General features: G+C 38.7%; 1 protein-coding gene across 3 annotated transcripts in view; it reads left to right on the forward strand.

Annotated features, from left to right (window-relative positions):
- Window positions 1–20,091, forward strand: part of FAT3 (FAT atypical cadherin 3) — a 477,600-nt gene that overhangs the window by 421,768 nt on the left and 35,741 nt on the right. For all 3 annotated transcript variants that reach the window (XM_088140551.1, XM_088140550.1, XM_088140552.1), the window contains exons 20-21: window positions 17,238–17,372; window positions 19,404–19,561. In XM_088140551.1, coding sequence (XP_087996677.1) covers window positions 17,238–17,372; window positions 19,404–19,561 — 293 coding nt within the window. The remainder of the gene's footprint in view (window positions 1–17,237; window positions 17,373–19,403; window positions 19,562–20,091) is intronic.

Genomic DNA, 20,091 nt, shown 5'->3' on the forward strand with positions numbered 1-20,091 from the left:
GAAGAAAGGCTGATGTGAAGGAGGGGTATTCATTCTTAAAATATGTATCTTACTCAGAAACCTATTCCCACTGACAGATGCTGTGGAGAGTCATTGTTTATGCCTGCCAGCTGTGGAGCAATTCCACCTAGTTTACCTTGATTAGCGGACATAGTTACCAAAACTCAAAATAGGCTGAAAGCGGGGGAAGCAACGGGTGGGGGATCTCAAGGGGTTTGGACCTTTGTGTGGGTTTGGATAGCATTCAAAGAAGTAGATGGAGCAGTCCAGATCCTTTTACTTCCGTCTGTAAAGTTTAAGTTTCAGATTACCTGAGCTAATCTCGCAGACTTTAATGAAATTATTCAGAAGCTTACAGAATCAACCAGATGCCCCAAGCAAAAAAAGACGAGTACTGTATTTTTTTGCCCTGCGGAAAAAACAATTCCCCATTCTGGAACGAAATTACTGCATTGAGCTTTAACGTGCTAAATGCCACAGGTTTTGCAAAGTAGCCTTATTAGTGATTCCCTTCTCCAGTTGATTCTCCTCCTTTTAACCCAGTGGTTTTCTTTTGTTTCCACTCAGTTTGTGATCTTGCCATCTTTACCCTTCTTGTTGTTTCTTGTCGTTTTTAATGTCTCGTTTGAAAGGTCTAAATAATTGTGAGTAGTCCAGAGTCATTGTGAGTTGGGCAGCATAGAAATTTAATATATTATTATTTATTCTCTGTGTATACCACTGAATCAATAAAGAATCACAGCGGTTTAACAGCAGTCCAATAAAAATATACAACCAATTAAAACATCTACAGTAAGTACCCTTTATAGACTTTTTGCTGAAAATGAACTGCTGATTTTGGGATTTATTGATTAAAAAGGTTGTTTATGGGAAGAAGGGAGCTATGATACGCAATATGGGAGGATGGAGATGGTAATTATTAGGTTTGTAACTGTTGCAAAGAAGATCAGAAGTCACTTCTTTAGATACCTTTCTTTTCTTTCTTTTTTTGCTTTTTTTGTTAGTCACTTTTTCTTCTACCTTTTTATAATCTTTTTCTATTTCTTCTCCTATGTTTGTGTCGTTTTTTAAATCTTCGTAAAATCTTCTTTTAATAAAAATTATTTTTAAAAACATCCACAGTAAGCATCTTAAAATCAAAATTGTGAACAATATAGAACAATAATAAGTAATATTAGAAGAAGAGGGGGGGAAAAAAACAGCACAACCCAAATACAGTACAAAAATGGAATACAATACAATGAAATTAACCAAGGGGAAAAATTAACCAGTCAGTAAATAGTTCACAGAAGGGTTCTTTCTTAAGCAGCATAATTACTAGAGTTTGCACAGACCTTTCACTAATATACCTTGGATTCTTGATTGGGAAAGAATGAATGCTCGTGGATTTCATTTGATTTTGATATTAACGTTTGCCAAAATTATTTCTATCCCTAGTATATACCCATTTGAAATATTCTTCAAGTCAGTCTTTAAAACTTCACATTCAAGTCTCATGATTTTTATCCCAATTAAATTGTTCATGATACTGTGTATGTTCGGTTTTAGTCTCCTTTCTCTTCTTCTCTCCCCTCTTCCTCCTCTTAAAAATCGTTTAAAAGAATAAATGCAGACAGACAGACATAGAGATTATAGCATTCCTTCCAAAAATAAAAACGGTCCTGAATAAAAATGTACCTAATCCATCACAATTGATTTAGATGGGAAACCACAGTATAATTAATCTTCTTTTGTGATGCAAAAGTGACCTTTTATAATACAGTAATACAGTTTTCAAGTGTGTTGCAGATTATATTTAAATGAAGGACTTGACCAAGTGTTCTAATTTGTCTTATTTTGCCATACAGGCAGAATACGGATAGATGTAACTCCACCTCCGTGCAAGCAGCTTCAGTTAAGATACCTCCTTCCATCTCCCTGCTGACCCCTCATCGCAAATAGCACCTTCCCTTATTTATTTTAGCCATGATTTATCTTTATGTCACTACTGAGGAAACTGTTGTGTATCCTAACCTAGTTCTTTCTGTGTGTGTGTGTGTGTGTGTGTGTGTGTCTGTGTCTGTGTGTGTGTAGCCATAGTCCATATTCAGGTATACAGTGGTTTTGAATTCTTTATGAAGAATTATTTCTAACATTTTTCTTACTATTTTCATCATTTTATTATTATTTTCATCATTTTTAACATTAAGAATCATCTAGCATAATGTTGAAGTTAACTCTGCAGCTTAGGTCAAGAAGATGTAAAGTCTCCAAGATGAGCTCAAATGAAGCTTTTTCAGGTTGAGCTCTTGGTAACCATGTGTACTCATCCATCTAGGTTTGTTCGGCAACACTGGTTTTCTCTTGTCTTCTTCTGGGATTTTTTAAACTTCCCAGCCTATTCTGCAAGAACCAGTTTGATGTAGTGGTTAAGGCATCAGGCTAGAAACCAGGAGGCTGTAAATTCTAGTCCCGCCTTAGGCACAAAGCCAGCTGGGGGACCTTGGGCCAGTCACTCTCTCTCAGCCCTAGGAAGGAGGCAATGGCAAGCCACTTCCAAAAAACCTTGCCAAGAAAGCTGCAGGGACTTGTCCAGGCTGTCGCCAGGAGCCAATCCTGACTCAAAGGCATGCGTGCACACACGCACACACAAAGTCTAATCTGCAGCCCTTGAATTTCCTACTGGTCTCTTTCCTAACTACTGACCCTCCTTAGTTTCCAAACCCAGATAAGATAAGCCTGATGCTGCTATCTACTGAGACCATGTTTCTAATCCTGCTTAGCTATGATGGTTTGGATGGTGCTGGTCTTCCGTAAGGCTTTTGGTTTTTCCTGAGTGCTGGATTAGGATGTTGAATGAGCCTGTCTGGAAAATTGGTTTAAAAGTGCTGTTTTTTTACTTCTGTTTTAGTGGTTTTAAACTATGTTGTCATAGTGTTTATGTTTATTGTTTATCTTTTATTTTGAATCCTCTGTTCACTACGTAGTGTCATATTTTGCGAGTTGGGTGGGTATACAACTAAGAGAGGGAGAGAGAGATCACTGGCCATTATTGGTTCAGCTAATGTGTTTCAGCTTAATTTTATAATATTGTTTCAAGGACAAAGGGCTGTTCAGAAGGAGGGTGAAATATCAATGTGAACAGATGCATGAAAAAACATGGTTGAAATTGCTAAGAAGGGAGCATTGTGTTCATGTGATCCTAAGTTGGCTCTCCATTTGCAAATGATGGTTTCCAGGACCACCATTAATCCTGGTTCGTGCATAATGCTAAGCCATGATGTGGCATGTTGGGTATTGGCATATCTAGAACCAAGCCAACTCATCCATTGCAGCATGGGAGAGGTGCACGTGATCCCCAAGCTGCAGTTTTGCAGCTGCAGAATTACCTGCCGAATTATCTATCACAAAATCCCAGGGTCTTGATTGCTATCAGGAGGAGCTTTATGAATCAGTCTGCTAACCCAATTTACCTTTTGTAAGGCTCTTAAGAACTTAATGTTGGGCACTGGGCCAGAGTTTTGAGTGAGCTCACCTCTGGGAAGCATGGTAGGCTCTTCAATTGCCAGTTTGTCTGCTGTTTTGTTACAAATTGTTTTTCTTTTTGGGATTGTTTTTAATTTGTTGGCTGTAGTAGTTAGCCACGCAGGTTGAATAAATGAATTAAATACCGGCTTTCATAGATGCTCCATAAAAATGGGAGATTCCATTCAAACTAAAATAACAGTTATGTTAGAACTAGACTGTTTAAACCTTTCAGCAGTAAAATCTTTAAAATAGGTTTTACGCAGTTGAAGACAAAGAGGAGCTTGAACTCCTTCTGTCACCCAAGGACTCAGGAAAAAAATTGAAGTTTGTGGCTCTCATATAGACGCACACAGCAGCTGTGCCTTCCTTGCATCATCATCATCTTCATCATCAACACACACACACCCAGTGCATTCTTCAGTCCCGCACATCCTGGCTTAACATTCTGGGTGAACTTGAATTGTGACTCCCACAAACCTCTAGGTGCTATGTCAGCTTTTTAAAACCATTCTCTAGCAATTTTCTAAACCACTGCAGGAACATTTAGAGACTTGTGGTTATGGTCAGCAGGATTTCCATCTCCTAGAGGCATTTCTGAGAACCACAGTTAGTGGTGAATTTTCATGGTAATGGGAAGTAGGGAGTGGCAGTATATGACAGTGATTTAACTGTTCAAGAAGTTTGCTGACACTGCTGCACAGGATACAAAATAGTTTAAATACTGGTTGTCATAAGTCAACGTTAACACTGACAGAACACCACTTTCTAGCATGACAGCAGTTGGTTTTACTGTCTGGAAAATAACATAAGATATAATTGGTCGGGTGGGGAGGAGGAGAAGAGAACAGACTCCGTGCTTTGGGTTTCTGCTCTCATTTTCTAGCATGACACTTCTAAAAAAAGCCCTGACTTGAACCCAAGGCTTCACTACAACACCAGTAATCCAGTCATAAATATCATGTTTTGAGAATTCTCTCTCCTCTATGTTTTAGTTGGCTTTTTCCTGCAGTTATTGAGAAAAAAAAGCATTGCTCTCAGATCTTTGGAGCACTCCACCCACACTATAAGCAAGCAGTTGAGGGTCTTCTTTTGGCTGACCCTGGGCCAAGGCTGAAAGTGAGAACCTCAAAACCAGCTGAACGTGTTTGGAGTTGAGCTAAAATGGGGTGTGGGGCTTGGCAGGGCGTAGTCGTAATAACTGTCCTGTGTTATCTTGGACAAAGCAAGGGGTAAATGAAGGATCTTCTGAACCAGCAACACCATCCTTGGGGTTGAAGTATGCAGCCATGTTCTTTCTGATACCATATGGATCATCACAGCTTTTTGAGGTTGTGGTCAAACTTGGAGTGACATGTCAGTTGTTAGTGGCATCCATGGGGTAGTGTCAAAATCAGCAAATGGATTGTTGTGATTCAAACCCTGCCCATTTTGAACATTCATGTAAGGTATGTTAAGTTACATGTTTTATTGCTCCATCCAGACATTACTGTTCTTTCTATTTTATTATGATGTTTTCATACTGTTCTTAGTGCTGCATGCCACCCAGAGTCTCTAGAGAGGGAGGTCAGGTTATAAATGTGACAAATAAACCGTTCAAATTTTGAACTCATCCTGCAGTGGTAATCTATATCAGTTATCCCATCATCCAAGTAAGTTAGGACAAAGAAGAGGGTGGACCAGGAGAAACTTAATTAAATCTATCCAATAATTTCAGTTATAATTAAATGAAAATAATCCAACCACTCAGTTGCTCAATTCTGCATAGTCCAGTCTTAACCTTAGTTTACATTCATAGTAGAAACAGTCAAGAAAGACTCATTCTGTGTACTCACCTACCTCCTTTCTCTCTATCTGTTTCTGAGAGCTCAGGATGCCATACACAGAAATCTCCTAAGGGCCTGCAAAATAATTGTTTTGAACTGTTTTGAGCTTGACATTTCATAGAACATCACATTTTTTAGTGTACAACTACTATTTCAAGTATGAAATGGGCCAGTCATATTTTAGAATGGTTTTGAGCCTGGGATAGCTCTGAATCATTTCCATGATGCTCAAAGAACCAATTTTGCATTCAGAGTGGTCGTTTTTCACACTCAGGGCAGGGTATTCTGCCAGGTTTCTAGCTTGAAATAGTTTGAAACAAAAGCTTTTGCATGCTTCTACAGTCTCCTTCCCTTAACAACAAGCCTATAAAGTAAGTTGGACTGAAAAAGCTAGTGGCCCAGAATCACTTAATACGTTCAGCTGTTCAATGAGGATTTGAACCTTTATTTCCACAATCTAGATCCAAAACCATAATCATGATGTTGCAATGTTGCACAAGCGGGAATTTGCACACCCAGTAGGACTTTTTATTAAACTCTGCTACTGCAGCAGAGATGTCGATAAACACAATTCTTGAACATCTCCAGCACTGCCAACAGAACCATTGTTAAGGGTATGCATACAGCTTTGGGGGAGGGGAGAATCCTTCTCCTGGTCCATCTGATGGAAGAAATCCATCCAGGGCCATCGATTATTGAGAGTTGCTTTTTAACAAGATGGGCGATGACAAATTTGATACATAAATAAATAAATAAATAAAGCTACCCTTATTACCAAGATATTCTCAGAAGTCCCCCCAGTTCTACTTCAGTGCTACATCCTGGAGCAGTATAATATTTTGGCTAGATTTATTGGGGCTTTTGTGCTTATATGTCTTGGAAATATTGTAATGAGTAGTCCCTGTGCACATTGATTTTCTACTGCTATTTGCGACGTGCTTGCATGTGGGTTTTTTTCCCTTTCTCGCAATGCTAAATCGTTCCCATCTGAAGCCAGTGCACGTTCTGGAAAGCAATTAATGTCATCCTTTTCTTGTTCTGCATGTGATCTTACCTGTAGTGGCAACAGAGAATCAGCCCAGGATGAATGGTGTAGATAGGTGTTTTATAGTTCAATAATCAGGGTTGATAATTGAGTCACCGCAGGGGAGGGAATGACAGCTAAAAAACACGCACGTGCGCGCGCACACACACACACACGTGTGACTCAGCAGCCCTTAAATGCTAAACTGATCTTGGGAATCTGTTGTGTTCAGCTTTAGTCCAAAAGAAATTAGGGATAAGCAGTACAGACCTTTATTTTGGATGTGCCAAAATTCTGATTTTAGCATCTACAAATGTGTGTGTGTTTGTGTTTGAATTTATTAGCTGCCCAACTCCAATGGACTCTGGGTAGCTTGGCTACAGTTTATGTAGTTGATACAAAAAGTGCATACGAATATTCATACATCTGGGCAGCCACGCATCTTTCATATGCACAATTTGCATACATGTGTTCCAGGGTGCATACAAGTGGCGTGCAGATTTTTTTCCGTAGTAAACTGCAGTTTTGTGTGTAAAGATATGTATGTTTAAGTGAGTACCCTATTGTCTTCTCACAATAAAAGAAATAACTGAATTTTACTGCAGTCACACATCTATATAGTGTACTGTATTCTAACATAGATATATTATTTTCCCATAATATACACAGTTGGTACATGTTTAAAAGTGTGAACTGAGCAGTGCTAATTTCACTACACCTGCCATTTTGAATTTGCCTATTTATTGAGGAGAACAGAAATCATTATTCATATTAATGCATGCCTAATGCATTTCTCCTACATTACACGATCATATATTTTCTCCAGCTCATCTCTTTTAGCCCAAGCAGGACACATCCATTTTCCTATGTTCTCCAAGTAACTATTTTTTGTTTCATTTCCAAAATAAAAAATGAAACACTGCAGTAATACTGTATTTCAAAAAAGGTTAAGCGTATAAATAGACATCTCATGCATATGTGAAATTAAGAAGAAATTGTGGTATATATGTTATTTGGCCAACCTGCTCTAACCCCACAGCAATGGATTATTTTATTGTCATTACAACATGGCATAAGAGCATAATCCATATAATAAGGATGAATTATGACAATCTTCTTCCAATTAGGTGGCGTCTCAAAGAGTAGTACTGTGCTGCTATGCACTGGTTCTTCTGTTTTGTTCTGGAATCAGATGGAGCAATTTCATTGTGTTTTGAAATTTGATTTATTCATTTTTTTACTTTTTTACTCCAGTTCCAAAGAACAGCACATTCACATAACACTGATTAAATGATTTAACTTACAAGTCCGTCAAGACCCATTTCATTTCAGGAAGATTTACTCCCAGGTAAAGAGGCCTTAGATTGGATTCTTCCTCCTTTTACTCAGGGCCCCAGAGAAAAGCCATTAATTTTTTTCCAGGCTGGTCTACCAAGAGTAATCCTACCTCCATTCCGATAATGAACATTGCTTGGTGAAATAAAGACCAGCAGAAAACCACTGGACTTCAAAGTAGGTACTCAAGCCTTGGCCATAAATCCCCAAAGATGGATAACATCCTCCTGAGTGCTTTAGTGGTTTTCTAGTCTGTGCCATTGTGAAATCAACCTGAAAATGCAGGTTAGCAGGGAGCCACAAGATTTGTAGCTCGGGGCCCACAAAAACAGACATAAAATACTCTTTCCAAAGCTTTAATATTTTAAAAGTTTTTTGTGATGGCTATAAAATTCACCTACAGGAGCCTGAGTACAAAAAGTGAAAATGTCTCCATTGTTTCTCTGTCAGGACCTACTCTTCATGCTTTGAGAGGACCACCAAATGGTGGCTTTGTGTAAAGAATAAGTTGGTTAGCAAAAGCAACATCAAAGTTTGGGCAATGGGGTGAAGCTATGGATAGGGTCCCAGGTACGAAACAGAACAGCTTTTGAGGATATCGAAGCAGGACAAGGAGAGAAGTGGGGGCATGTAGTTATACTAACTATCTTGGCTCCTGAGCTTCTCTAATTGCTCGAAAGAGGAAGCTGATCCTATGTCTTCCTCTGGGTACCTATCTGCATTCTTAGTAATAATTCCAGATATTCTAGTTCTAAATTTTCCATCCTAACATCAGTTTAATGGCACCACTTAGAACTGAATGGCAGACAAAAATCACAAGGCACGCACAAACATTTACTATTTTGAAAAATTAATTTTGTGCATTTCTTTTGCAGAGCTCAAAATGATGCACTGTCAGTCCTTCAAGGCAAGATCAAGAAACAGGAGTCACTAGGTGTCTTGTAATGTACTTCATTGCGATCAGGGCCTTACACAGAATCTTGAGAGCCTGTCAAAGACTCTCTCTACTCCAACTTATACCTAGCAAAATCAAGGCAGAGTTATTTTGAGTTTCTTTCTTATGCTTCCTACTTTCTCAGGACTGAGATATCTTTTCGGTAGCAGCTCTACAGTCTCCTGACATTCCAACACACACAGAGAGTTCTTCCCCCTTCCCCCTTTTGTTGTCACAATAGCCATGTCAAGCTTATGTTAGCCAATTAGCATCAGTGGCTAAGTTGAGAAGATGGCCAAACTGAACCAACCTTTGCTATCTCAAAAAAGCTAAACGGGGGCAGATTTGGCTAGCACTTGAATGGGAGACTACCAGGAAATCCCAGGGCTTAGAAGCTCAAAAAAATATGACAGTGGCAAATCATTTCTGATTTTTCACAAAGAAAATAATATATCCAGATTCATGTAAACAAAATGAGTTGAGTTCTATTCAAGGAAGACTACTTTTTCACACATCTGACTATAATCATCCAGCTACTCCAGGTTTAAGCCTGATTCGTGGACAGATTTCTAACTCACTAAATGTTCATGATAGATCAGACTGGTATATTTCAAAAATCTACAACATGACCAGCAAATCTCTTTCACATTCCCTCAAATTTCTTTGAGTCAGATGTCCTTACAACAGGACCAGAGTCTTTGAAAAGTTGAAGCTTTTTCCTCATGCATCATTGCTCAAAATCTCATAAATGTGTCCATCTCAAGCAAGCCTCCGCTACTTGGTAGAATGCTGCTGGCTTACTCAGAAAACATAAAGGCACAGCACAGAGGTGTCAGAATGGCTGGTTTCTTCCTTGAACACCTCAACCAACCACATTTCACAACCCTTCATGCAATAGTCATAGGAGTATCTTGATAATAATTAGTCAAGCTAAATCTTTAAGGAATAGTTATTATTTACTAAACCATGGGGGGACTTACATAAGATATTTGGGGCTAGCATGGAGTTTTGTGGTACATGTAGAATTCCTTTGCTCTTAGAACTCCAAGGAACTCTACCATCATAGAGATTACTTGTGACAGATTGCCTGAACAACTGTTGGGCTCTGTGGCCATTGTACTTTAGGTCTATGCACATTCTGCCTCAGCATAGCCCATGAATGCTTAGTTGGAGGCCCACTAAAATCTTGGCAGCATTTCCCCTCACACAGAGGCTCCATTTCTGCCTTCTGCCTGAAATGATGAAAACATTGAACAGTCAGACACTTGGGAGGTGCCTGTACATGGTGATGGTTGTAGTGGAATGTTGTGTCATACAGAGCTGTCACATTAAATTACTAGCTTCTTCCTATATACCTCTTGGCTTCATAGGAACTCACTCTGTCTCAAGTATGAAACAATCGAAACCTGGCAGAGATTGATTACAAGGCAGCATATTGATTTTATTGCTTGGTGTCAAAGATTTTACCAGAGGTTAAAAGGTTGTAAAAACATGTGGTGCTTTGTTCCAAAATCTCAGCAGGGTTGTCTTCCCACGAGCCAGTGTATATGCATGACTCTTGGAGCTTTTTTTGGTTCACGTAACTTGTCTCTCCATCAACCACAGAGAGACTTGTTGAGAATTATTGCCTGACATGACATAAAATGTAATTGTGTTCTGAAAACAAATATCCTGTGCATACAGAACTGTGTGCAGTGCTGATGTGATACCATGATACATGAAAAGTGCCAGCAGAATCAACTGGATAATCAGAAATTTCTAAAGAGACTATTTTAACTATTCATTGTTGGGTTTTGGAACAAATACATTTTAACCCTGCTGCTTAATTCCCTGAGCATTTCAGAAACACATGGTGAGAATAAGGATTGTCTCCACATTTGGAAGAGAGACCATGATGTTTAACCACTGTGGTTGATAATATTTGCAGGGAGAAAGCAACCTTGATAATGAGGATAAAATCTGTTTATTGACTTTATTAGATTTCTATGCCCAGCTTAATGGCAGCACCAAACTGATTTGATCTCAAAAAGCTAAACAGGGTTGATTTTGTTTAGTGCTTAGATGGAAGATACTAGAAAAGATCAGGCTTGTATGCTAAACTGGGAAATCTCTCCCCTAAAAAATCAAACAGTACAAAACACTTCCATATTGGCCCCAGGAAACATGGAATTGTCCATGAAGGAACTAAGAGTTGAGTTTCATTCAAAGAAGACTTTATCTTGACATTCCTATGTTGCTGTTCCTCTGTTAATCCCCCCCCCCCATTTTATCTTCACACCGAACCTGTAAACTTGGCTATGGTGAGAGATAACGAGGGATCCAAAGTCAGCCAATGACCTTCTGTTTTTAAACAGAACCACCAGTTTAAAGCAATGTAGTGTATGAGGTAATACAGTTGGAGACTCTATTTAATTGGATTAATTATTTGGGCTACGCTCTTATGCCATCCTGTTCTGATAATAAAATAAATACATATATACTTATTCGCCTCTATTGGTAACATATATACTTAACATTTTAAAAAATACAGTATTATTTCATTTTTATTTTGAAAATGAAATACAATATATCATACAGTTTTTAAATCAGAATTATAATATTTAATTTTTAACCCATTTTTTTAAAGTTCTGAGTATTGTTAGTTACTCAGTATTGTTGCACCAAAACATAGGGAGGCAACAGTTTCCTTTTTTAATGAAAAATAATTGAGAAGAAAAATAAACTTAATGCTCAGGTCATAATCCATCTTCTTTAACAGTATGCTAAAATATTAACCATTACATCATTCTGATGTTGTAGCGGATGATTTGCCTTCTATGAAAGGTACTACATACTGAGATGTACAAGCAGTCATCGTTTAGCAACTGCCTTGTTTAGCAACCATTCACAGTTACAACAGTGATGAAAAAGTAATTTTATGACCAATCCTCATGTTTATGACCTCCACAAGTCTGTAAAGCAAAGGAAAGCTGAAGTAAAATCATAAGCACAGTTGCAGTTTCACTTAGCAACTGCTTCGCTTAACGACCAATTGCTGGTCCCAGTTGTGATCGCTAAACATGGTCTACCTGTATACATCTCTCTGAGCTGATATTATCAAAGCAGGATGCTCTTAATATGCACTGAAGCAGACCAGATAAGCTTGCTCGGTGGTGGAGCACCTGTTGTACATGTACAAGATCTTAGACTGAGTCCCTGAGGTAGGATTGGAGAAAACAATACTGGGATAGGTAAATAGTCTAATGTAGTAGAAGACAACTTCCTATGGTCCTTTGTTGTGAGTTCTTTTTTGTTCCACAGCAATCTCGTTTTGTAACATATTGATCCCCCCCAAAAGAGTGCCAACTCTTCTCCCACCTGCCAAAGCCAAGGCAAAACAGCAACAGTAATCATCAAGGGCACTGAAGCAATGGGACATAAGGTGGGATGTCACCTTGCATAGTCCTCCCCAAACGTAATTGCTGCTTAAAGCCCTTTGTTGTGATCCACTTTTCTGGCTGATGACAGGTGCTCCCACAATCTGTAGGAGGTATATGGAACACCTAAAGCCAACTCTGATGTAAAGCAGTGTATTCATATCTTCCCGTTACGTTACCCAATACTGTAAATTGCTTGTAAGAATTTCTGTGCATCATTTTGCATAGCCTGACAGGCAAATATCTGACAAAACAAGGTGAATGTTCTGGAAGATTAAATGGAGCTTCATCAAGCAGAGGCACTGTTGTATTTGCTAGCAGATTGTCTTCCTTTTGAAACCTATAGTAGTAATGCTTCTGTTTCCAGGGAAAGACCTTCAATGCAAACTCATCTGAACTTTGCTGTGAGCAAGCCCATGCTCCCCATGTATGAAAGCACATAGGACTAAATGTCTGTTGTAACCACAAAGGATGTTTGCTCCCACATGAATTCACAGCATCTTTTATAGAACAGCTGATTACTATAAATAAGGACTTTTTAAAGCTAATTAGTTGACTGTTCCCAAGTTCTCTTTACTGAAGAAGTTGGGCACCTTTCCCCATCCTGATACTCTCCATGTGTATAAGGCACCAAATCCTAGACTTCAATTCAATTCAATTCATTCATTCATAATTTGGATTTGTTAGGCTGATGATGAAATGACTCAAGGCAGCACACAGGACAAGATGAAAACACAACAGTAGAAAAAGAACCCAATAGCAAACAACTGTCTGAGGAATATTTAGACAATTAAAACAATCATACTATATTAGCAGGTTTATGAAACCCTGGGGCCTGCTGGAAGAGCCAGTTTTATGGCCTTGCTGAAGGACAGCTGGGGCAGGGCCATGCAGACCTTGAGGGAATGCTGTTCCAGAGAGCAGGAGTGTTGGTGGAAAAGGCATGCTTCTGGGGTCCCATAAGATGACATTTTGTAAACTGATGGGACTCATCTGGGAGTGTGCAGTCTGTAAGAAGGATAAAATAATTAGTCCTGGCAATATAAATTAGATCAGCATGCCTTGAAAACAGCCCAAATGAAATCTGACACTATCTCTATCCTAACCTCCCCAGGAGGTACTGTCACAGTCAGGAGACCCCTACCAAAAGGATTCTTGACTAACCATGTTGATTGCAGAGGGACATGGAAAAGGATCTCTGAAGACATATGGGATTCCTGCAGGTGTGAGTGATAGTGTAAAATATTAATGTAATGGCACTCATGGTGCTTTTGTCTGCTTACCATTTCCTTGATCCTCTGGCATTCTCCCTGCCCATTTTGCTCTAGATGCAAGTTGACCAATGCAAATACATCTGTTGCTCAGGGAGTTTTCTCCTTCTTTCTTAATTTGCACTTAAATCTGTGAGCTCCCGAGGGGACCTACAAGCAGTACATGGGTAGAAGTTGGCTTTTGCCTGCATTTAATTCCCCTGAGTTCCTTTATTGTTTGGGAAGTTTGATGCCATGTGTTTGCATGGCTCGTTGAGGTCATATGCTAGGTAAACATTTTAGCATTAACTCGATAGCTCAAACTATCCAGATAAACAAAATTGAATTCATTCGATAAAAATTCTCAAAGCAGCAGCCATTGGTTTAATCCATCTCCCAGTGGACAGTGCATAGTTACAGTGACCATCTGTCCTTTATTATAAAGGCCAGTTCTGTGGAGTCCTTGGTACTCTCTGAGCTTGACTGTTTGATTCCAGATGTTTCATTACCCGACTAGGGAACATCATCAATGAGAGTGAGTGTGGGGTTTGCTCCCTGTTTATATACAGTGGCTTGCTCTGCCAGTGTTGGTGGGAGTGTGGTTTCATTGTTTGTCTGATTGATTGTCTCCTTGGTAGTTCCTTTATTAGAGTATTGCTTTCTGCTTGATGGTTATCTGGTGTAAATCCCTGCTTATCTAGGTGTAGGCTGCTGGAGAGTAGGGAGTAAACCCCACACTCACTAGCACTGATGATGTTCCCTAGTCGGGCAGTGAAACGTCTGCAATCAAACAACCAAACTCAGAGAACACCAAGGACTTTAGACTTAGATTTAGATCTATTTATTTTTCAAAAACTCACTTTTGTCCTTTATTTTGGTCATTTAACCTCTACCATACAAATAGTACCACTTAATGCACAGTTTTACACATTGAGTTTTCTTTTTAAAATTAATTTTCATTCATTTTGATTTTAGATATTTTATTAGAATATGCGTTTTTGTAAAGTTTTACTTGGTTTTGGTTTTGCTCTTTGTAAAACAAAGCCATAAACATAAACATTTTTTTTTTTTTATTACTCTTATGAATCTCTTTCAGATTTGCACCTTTTTCAGGTTTTCCTTTATTTTTTCCAAGAAACTATGGTCACTGTATACATACTACAATTTACTTTATATCTCAGAATATTATGGTGGTGAATTTCCTACTTCTGAGCAGCCAACGATGTGGAGTTGAGACCTGTTCATTGTCCTTCCCCATCCCTACCCCTTCAGTTATATGCAGTGATATGGATCCCATTTACAATATTTACCCAGATTCTTTAATTCTCCCATTTTCTTTTAGTTCCCCTAAATAAGAGTTTTAGCCCAAACTTGGCCCTTTTGTAGCATAACTCTAAAAAGTGTGCTGTCAGGGTACAGGCATGAGAGGCTCAGAGCAGACACTAACTTTGCTTTAATTTAAATGTAAACTAATTACATTAAATTAAAATATACTTTCTGTTATTACTCCATATTTACTAAAGCATGTTCATTTCTTGTAGCATTAAAAATCATAGCTTGGTGGCAAGTTTTGCAGGCATCCTGGGGACCTAAGTTAGAATGTAGTGCCTGTCCTTGATTTTAACCCCAATTGTGACCCACCATAATGAACTCACATACGGGAGTTTACAGGCAAAATCGGAAGCCTTGACAAACTCATAGCAAGGATCAAGATAGAAATGACTACATTCAGCTTTGTTGGTCAAAAAGTTTAGAAACTGTTTCGCTCTTGACCGAGTCGTATTCATGCTGTTTCTCATTTTCATTTAATTTTGATCAAAATGAATGAACATAGTGCAATCCCCATCTGAGTTGCACATGTTCAGTATGTTGATCTATTCTAGATGGCTTTGGGGAAAATTAGTAAAATTTTGTAAATTAGTAAAATGGCTTTGGTCCCAGGCCTGGGGTTGATGTTTATGATTTGCTTAAGGCCTCTATTTTTTTACGTTGATTTTGTTTATTGGATTATCTTAGTCTAGGCCAGTGATGGCGAACTTATGACATGTGTGTCAAAAGTGACATGCCATGATGTTTTGGGTGACACACGAGCATTCACCAACATCCGACAACAACCATTCTCCCAGTCTGAGTTACCAAAGAAACTGAGTTTGTTTTACTCATATTTCATTTTTGTAATTATTTGACGTTTCTTTGCATAATACATAGCACCACCCATGACTGGACTGTATTTTTGTTAAATAAATGAATATGTAAAGAATTGTTTCTCTTCTGTTTGGTGGGGTTGTTGACATGCCAGCAGTCAAGTTATGCATTTTCCACATTTTTAACACACCGAGCCCAAAATGACATTTAAAAGTCTTCCTTTTTTCACAGTCATGTTAATCCTTGTTTTTTTTTTTAAATTGAAATAGTACTTAGACTTGTAATTAGTATTACTATTTTGTTACAAGGATGTCCCACTGAAAGCAGTCCATTTTCTCAGCTTTTTCACTCTTCTTCACTTTACAGTCCTGTCCACTTATTCTCTCAAATTATTTTTCTCAAATCACTAATTTTAGGATAGCATCCAATCAGAGGTCACAGTGATATCAAATTGTCAAGCTACTATTCATTCATTCATTGATTCAGGATAATTCAGAAGGAGGACAGGAAATGGTCTTTCATTCTTTTTATTAACGTAAGAGCCATGTTAGGGAGGTAGCTCACCTTGGGCTCTAATCATACACCTTCCTGAAAGATCTTTATTTTGCTGAACTCATACATGCAAAACGCATTTTTTCATTTTTGCTTAGCCCTTGATAGAAGAGCTATGGTTTCAATTTGTCATGACTGTAGAAAGCTCTTGTTCAAATATCGCTCCATAAGAAAACTCAGGTAAAGGAAGGAGACAGGAATTAGCTCAGTAGAGATGGGAGGGAGGCAGGGAGGGAGGGAGGGAGGGAGGAAGGAAGGAAGGAAGGAAGGAAGGAAGGAAGGAAGGAAGGAAGGAAGGAAGGAAGGAAGGAAGGAAGGAAGGAAGGAAGGAAGGAAGGAAGGAGGAAAGTGCATAGGTCTGAAGAGAGGATAAATCAGAGCACCAAGGACAGATTTCTGAGTTGGATCTGAATCATGACATGCATATTGGGCCATGTGGTGTATACACCAACCTAGAATTGTTGAAGTAGGAAACTAAGAGTTATGAGGTTCTTCCAGACCAGAAATCTGAAGACAGTGAACTCTCCCACATCCACCAGCCACCACTTAAGTTTTATTTTTCTTCAGAGGCCTTTTTCCAGTTAGATCCACCTTCTTGGATTAGGCAGGGAGTTACTGGAGAGCACAACTCTCCAGGAGTAACTTGCAATGTACCGAACCTTTTTTATTGACATCTGGCATCTTCCATTCAATCTTACAGGCTCTAGCTGTACCTTCAGGCTCTTGCTCTTTTATTTAAAGATTTATTGGTTCTTTTATTTAGATTTAGGTTCTGTTATTTTAATCACAATTTGATTGCGTGTTGCTTTTCTGTTGTATGTGTTCTTGCTATGGGATCTCCAAAATAGCTTAGATTTCAGGTTCAGTTCAAATTGATGATGGAGAGTCAGCTAAGACAGATGGTGGGGAGGGAAGCACCCTGTTGTATAGCTTTTCCACTGATCCAGACTTTGCTGCCCTTAAAACAGTGTTTCTCAACCTCAGCGACTTTAAGGTGGGTGGGCTTCAACTCCCAGAACCCCCAGCCAGCATGCTGGCTGGGGAGTTCTGGGAGTTGAAGTCCACCCACCTTAAAGTCACTGAGGTTGAGAAACACTGCCTTAGAGACTGCTCATGTCTTCAGAGGAATCAAATCATGCTTTTGTCTGTTCTGAGGATCACGTAAGAGAAACATTCATTGATGTCTTAAGAATATCTTACTTTGTATGTGAATAATTGGGTCCATTTCTTTCCTTTTTGTGTGTACAACAGGAGGATTGTGCCCAGGCTCTAATGATCCTTGCACAGAAAAGCCTTGTCCAGGAGACATGCAGTGCGTAGGCTACGAAATCAACCAGAGACTGTTCATCTGTCAGTGTCCACCTGGAAAACTTGGAGAATGCTCAGGTAGGCCAATTGCTCTGCTGTTGTATCATTTTGGTCATGTCTTTAAGCCCTGTCAGTCTTTTCTTCTAAACTCTTTTGAGCTCAACATCTCAAAATGACCCATTATTTACTGTATCTAGAAGACTTATACAGCCAGCTATTGTATACAGTGCAGTAATCCTAGGTGACTTACAATAAAGTCAATAAAACAACCCCATAAAAACACTTCATACCCTTTCGACCATGGTGCCATGATAACCCATAGGCCATATTCACTGGCTCATCCCCATCCTTGCCCAGTTCTTGGGGGAGAATTGGGTATTTTACAGCCTTTTGTTTCTTTATATCATATTTAAGAAAGTTTGGACTGATAATTCTATAATTGGTAACAAGGGTTACCAAAAGGCTAAAAACTATGTCTTTGCAAAAAAAATGGAAGAAACATTTGTCCTGACTGTCTAGGATGGCAATAAATATATTAATAAAGGAAAAAAATGTTTCATTATTTTTCAAACTAAAAAATTCCTGGAATAGTGAAGTGTATTAGTAATTCTTAGGAGGAAAAAAGAAACAGAAGGAAAAGGGTAGAATGGATAGGCCTATCTGAGTTGGACTTGAGATGAATCTGACATTAGACGCTTATCTTCTGTCCAGCTGCTGAAGAGGTCTATTGTGTGAGGCCATGGTGTAGAGCTGGTAATCTGGAGATGGTTAAGTAAGTAAGTGGTTCAAAATACTAGACTCATCTAAAAGCTGGCTTAATGAAATGCGTCAGCTCTTACCCTTTGATTTAGCTTTGTATCACAAGGGAGCAATGGTTCCATATAGTCTAAGTTCAATCCATTGTTTAAAACTGAATCATCACATTGAAACTGAAGAAAGATAGACAGTTTTAACAGCCAGAGAGAGAAAGAGAAGACAGATTCTTCTTCATATGGGTTTTTTTTTCCTTTATTTTGAGTGTTTAATATTTCGTTATTTTGCTTTTTAAAAAAAAAATCTGGGGGAATTGTTTTTCTTTCCTTTTCCCCCCTCATTTCATATTTCTTTTCATATAGTAGATTTCTTTTTTAAAGTCTATAGCTTTTATAGCATACTAATATAGTTCTGTTGCTATTTAGTTTATATATACCATTACAAATGCATAACTAAGGTTTTCTAAGAAATGTTAATTGTAATTCTTGAAAAACTTTAATGACACTATATTTTAAAAGAAAGAATACAAGGCTTCAGTGAGCCAGTGGAAATCTATTGGACCATTTCTTCATCTAATCCTGACGAGGCTCAAACTTGCGGGACATGGTGTGACCTGCTACAGTGATGTTCTGGCCAGCCCCTTTGCTTGCAGGCTGCCCAGACCTGCCATGACTCTCAGTGCCTTATACGAGACTTCACAAAATATCCCGGTTTCATTATTATTTGGAATTGCAAAAGCCAGGAGGGTTGGGGACCTACTGGTAGGACATAACATCTGGGCAACAGGCTGTGCCTGGTTTGATAGGCCACAAGTTATATAGGCCTATCACAATGGTATCCTCAGGGAGTTGTGGGGGAAGCAGAGTCACAGTGTTGGAATGCAAGCCTTGCCCGTTTTGATGCGCATCACAGTGTCACATGCACATCAAAAAAGGGTGGAGCTGGCGGCAACATTGCTTTTGTCACTCTGATAAAAACAAGGGCCTGCAGATGTTGCTGGACCACCACATGTGTGCCAAAAGAAAAAATCAATATTTTACTTATTGTCTTGCTTATTCAGTACAGATCGGTATTGTTTCATGCGCAGTAATAATTCTTACTAAGAAAGAACAGTTCCTGCCTTATTAGTGCATTAATCTTCGTTAGCGTGAGGTGTAGATACTACAGGGACAGGTTTTTAAGCTGTCAGAGTTGTGGTTTGTTTTTAAGATTCGTCCTTATCAGTCTTGTTAAACGTGCATCTTCCTTAATTAACTTTCTTTTCCCCCTTGGTGAGGGATAAGATAATCTCCAGTGTTTAGCTTCAGAAGGCATAAAATAAAACACTGTAATCTGTTTTCTAAATGGTTATTTCAGGACACACTTCCCTTAGCTTTGCTGGGAATAGTTACATCAAATACCGGGTTTCTGAAAATAGCAAGAACGAAGAATTCAGATTGGCTCTCCGTCTGCGGACTCTGCAAAGCAACGGAATTATAATGTACACCAGAGCAAATCCCTGTATAATTCTGAAGGTAATTAAAATCAGTTTTATCTTTTCCCCCAGGTTGTGTTTTTTTTTTTTTTTTGATTATATGTTTCTCTCTCTTTAGACCCTATTGGAAATGTGGTTCCTGTTTTAGCAGGAAAAATCCAGCCTTTTCAGTTTTGAGAGTGATAAAGAAAGAAACCACAGTTTTAGCAGCAATGATGGAAATGCCTTGTTTCTCTGAATTGCATTTCTATTGAAATAAGCTCCCGGATGAGTAAAAGGGCAACAGCAAGACAGAATAACTTATTTTGTACCTTACTAGCAGTATCTGCCAAAGCCAGGGGTTTGGAAGAATTTTTGGAAATGGATTTTGCTGCAGGTAGATTTGGGCTTTTCATTCTAATGGACCGGTGATGCAGTGAATAATACAAAAATGAAGTCTGGCTTCTGTTCTTCCCAAGGAAAAAAGCCATCTCACTTTTGGAAAAATATGAGATGGCCAGATTTCTTGGCCATTTCTTTCTTTTCGCAGCCAAAATACTCTTCATGCTAATAGCAGCACTAGGATCTCAT

The sequence above is a fragment of the Python bivittatus genome, unplaced genomic scaffold, assembly GCF_059951505.1.
Source record: "Python bivittatus isolate LINGU-HERP-01145 unplaced genomic scaffold, Pbiv_v1 ctg000340_np1212, whole genome shotgun sequence".
NCBI classification, from domain to species: Eukaryota; Metazoa; Chordata; class Lepidosauria; order Squamata; family Pythonidae; genus Python; species Python bivittatus.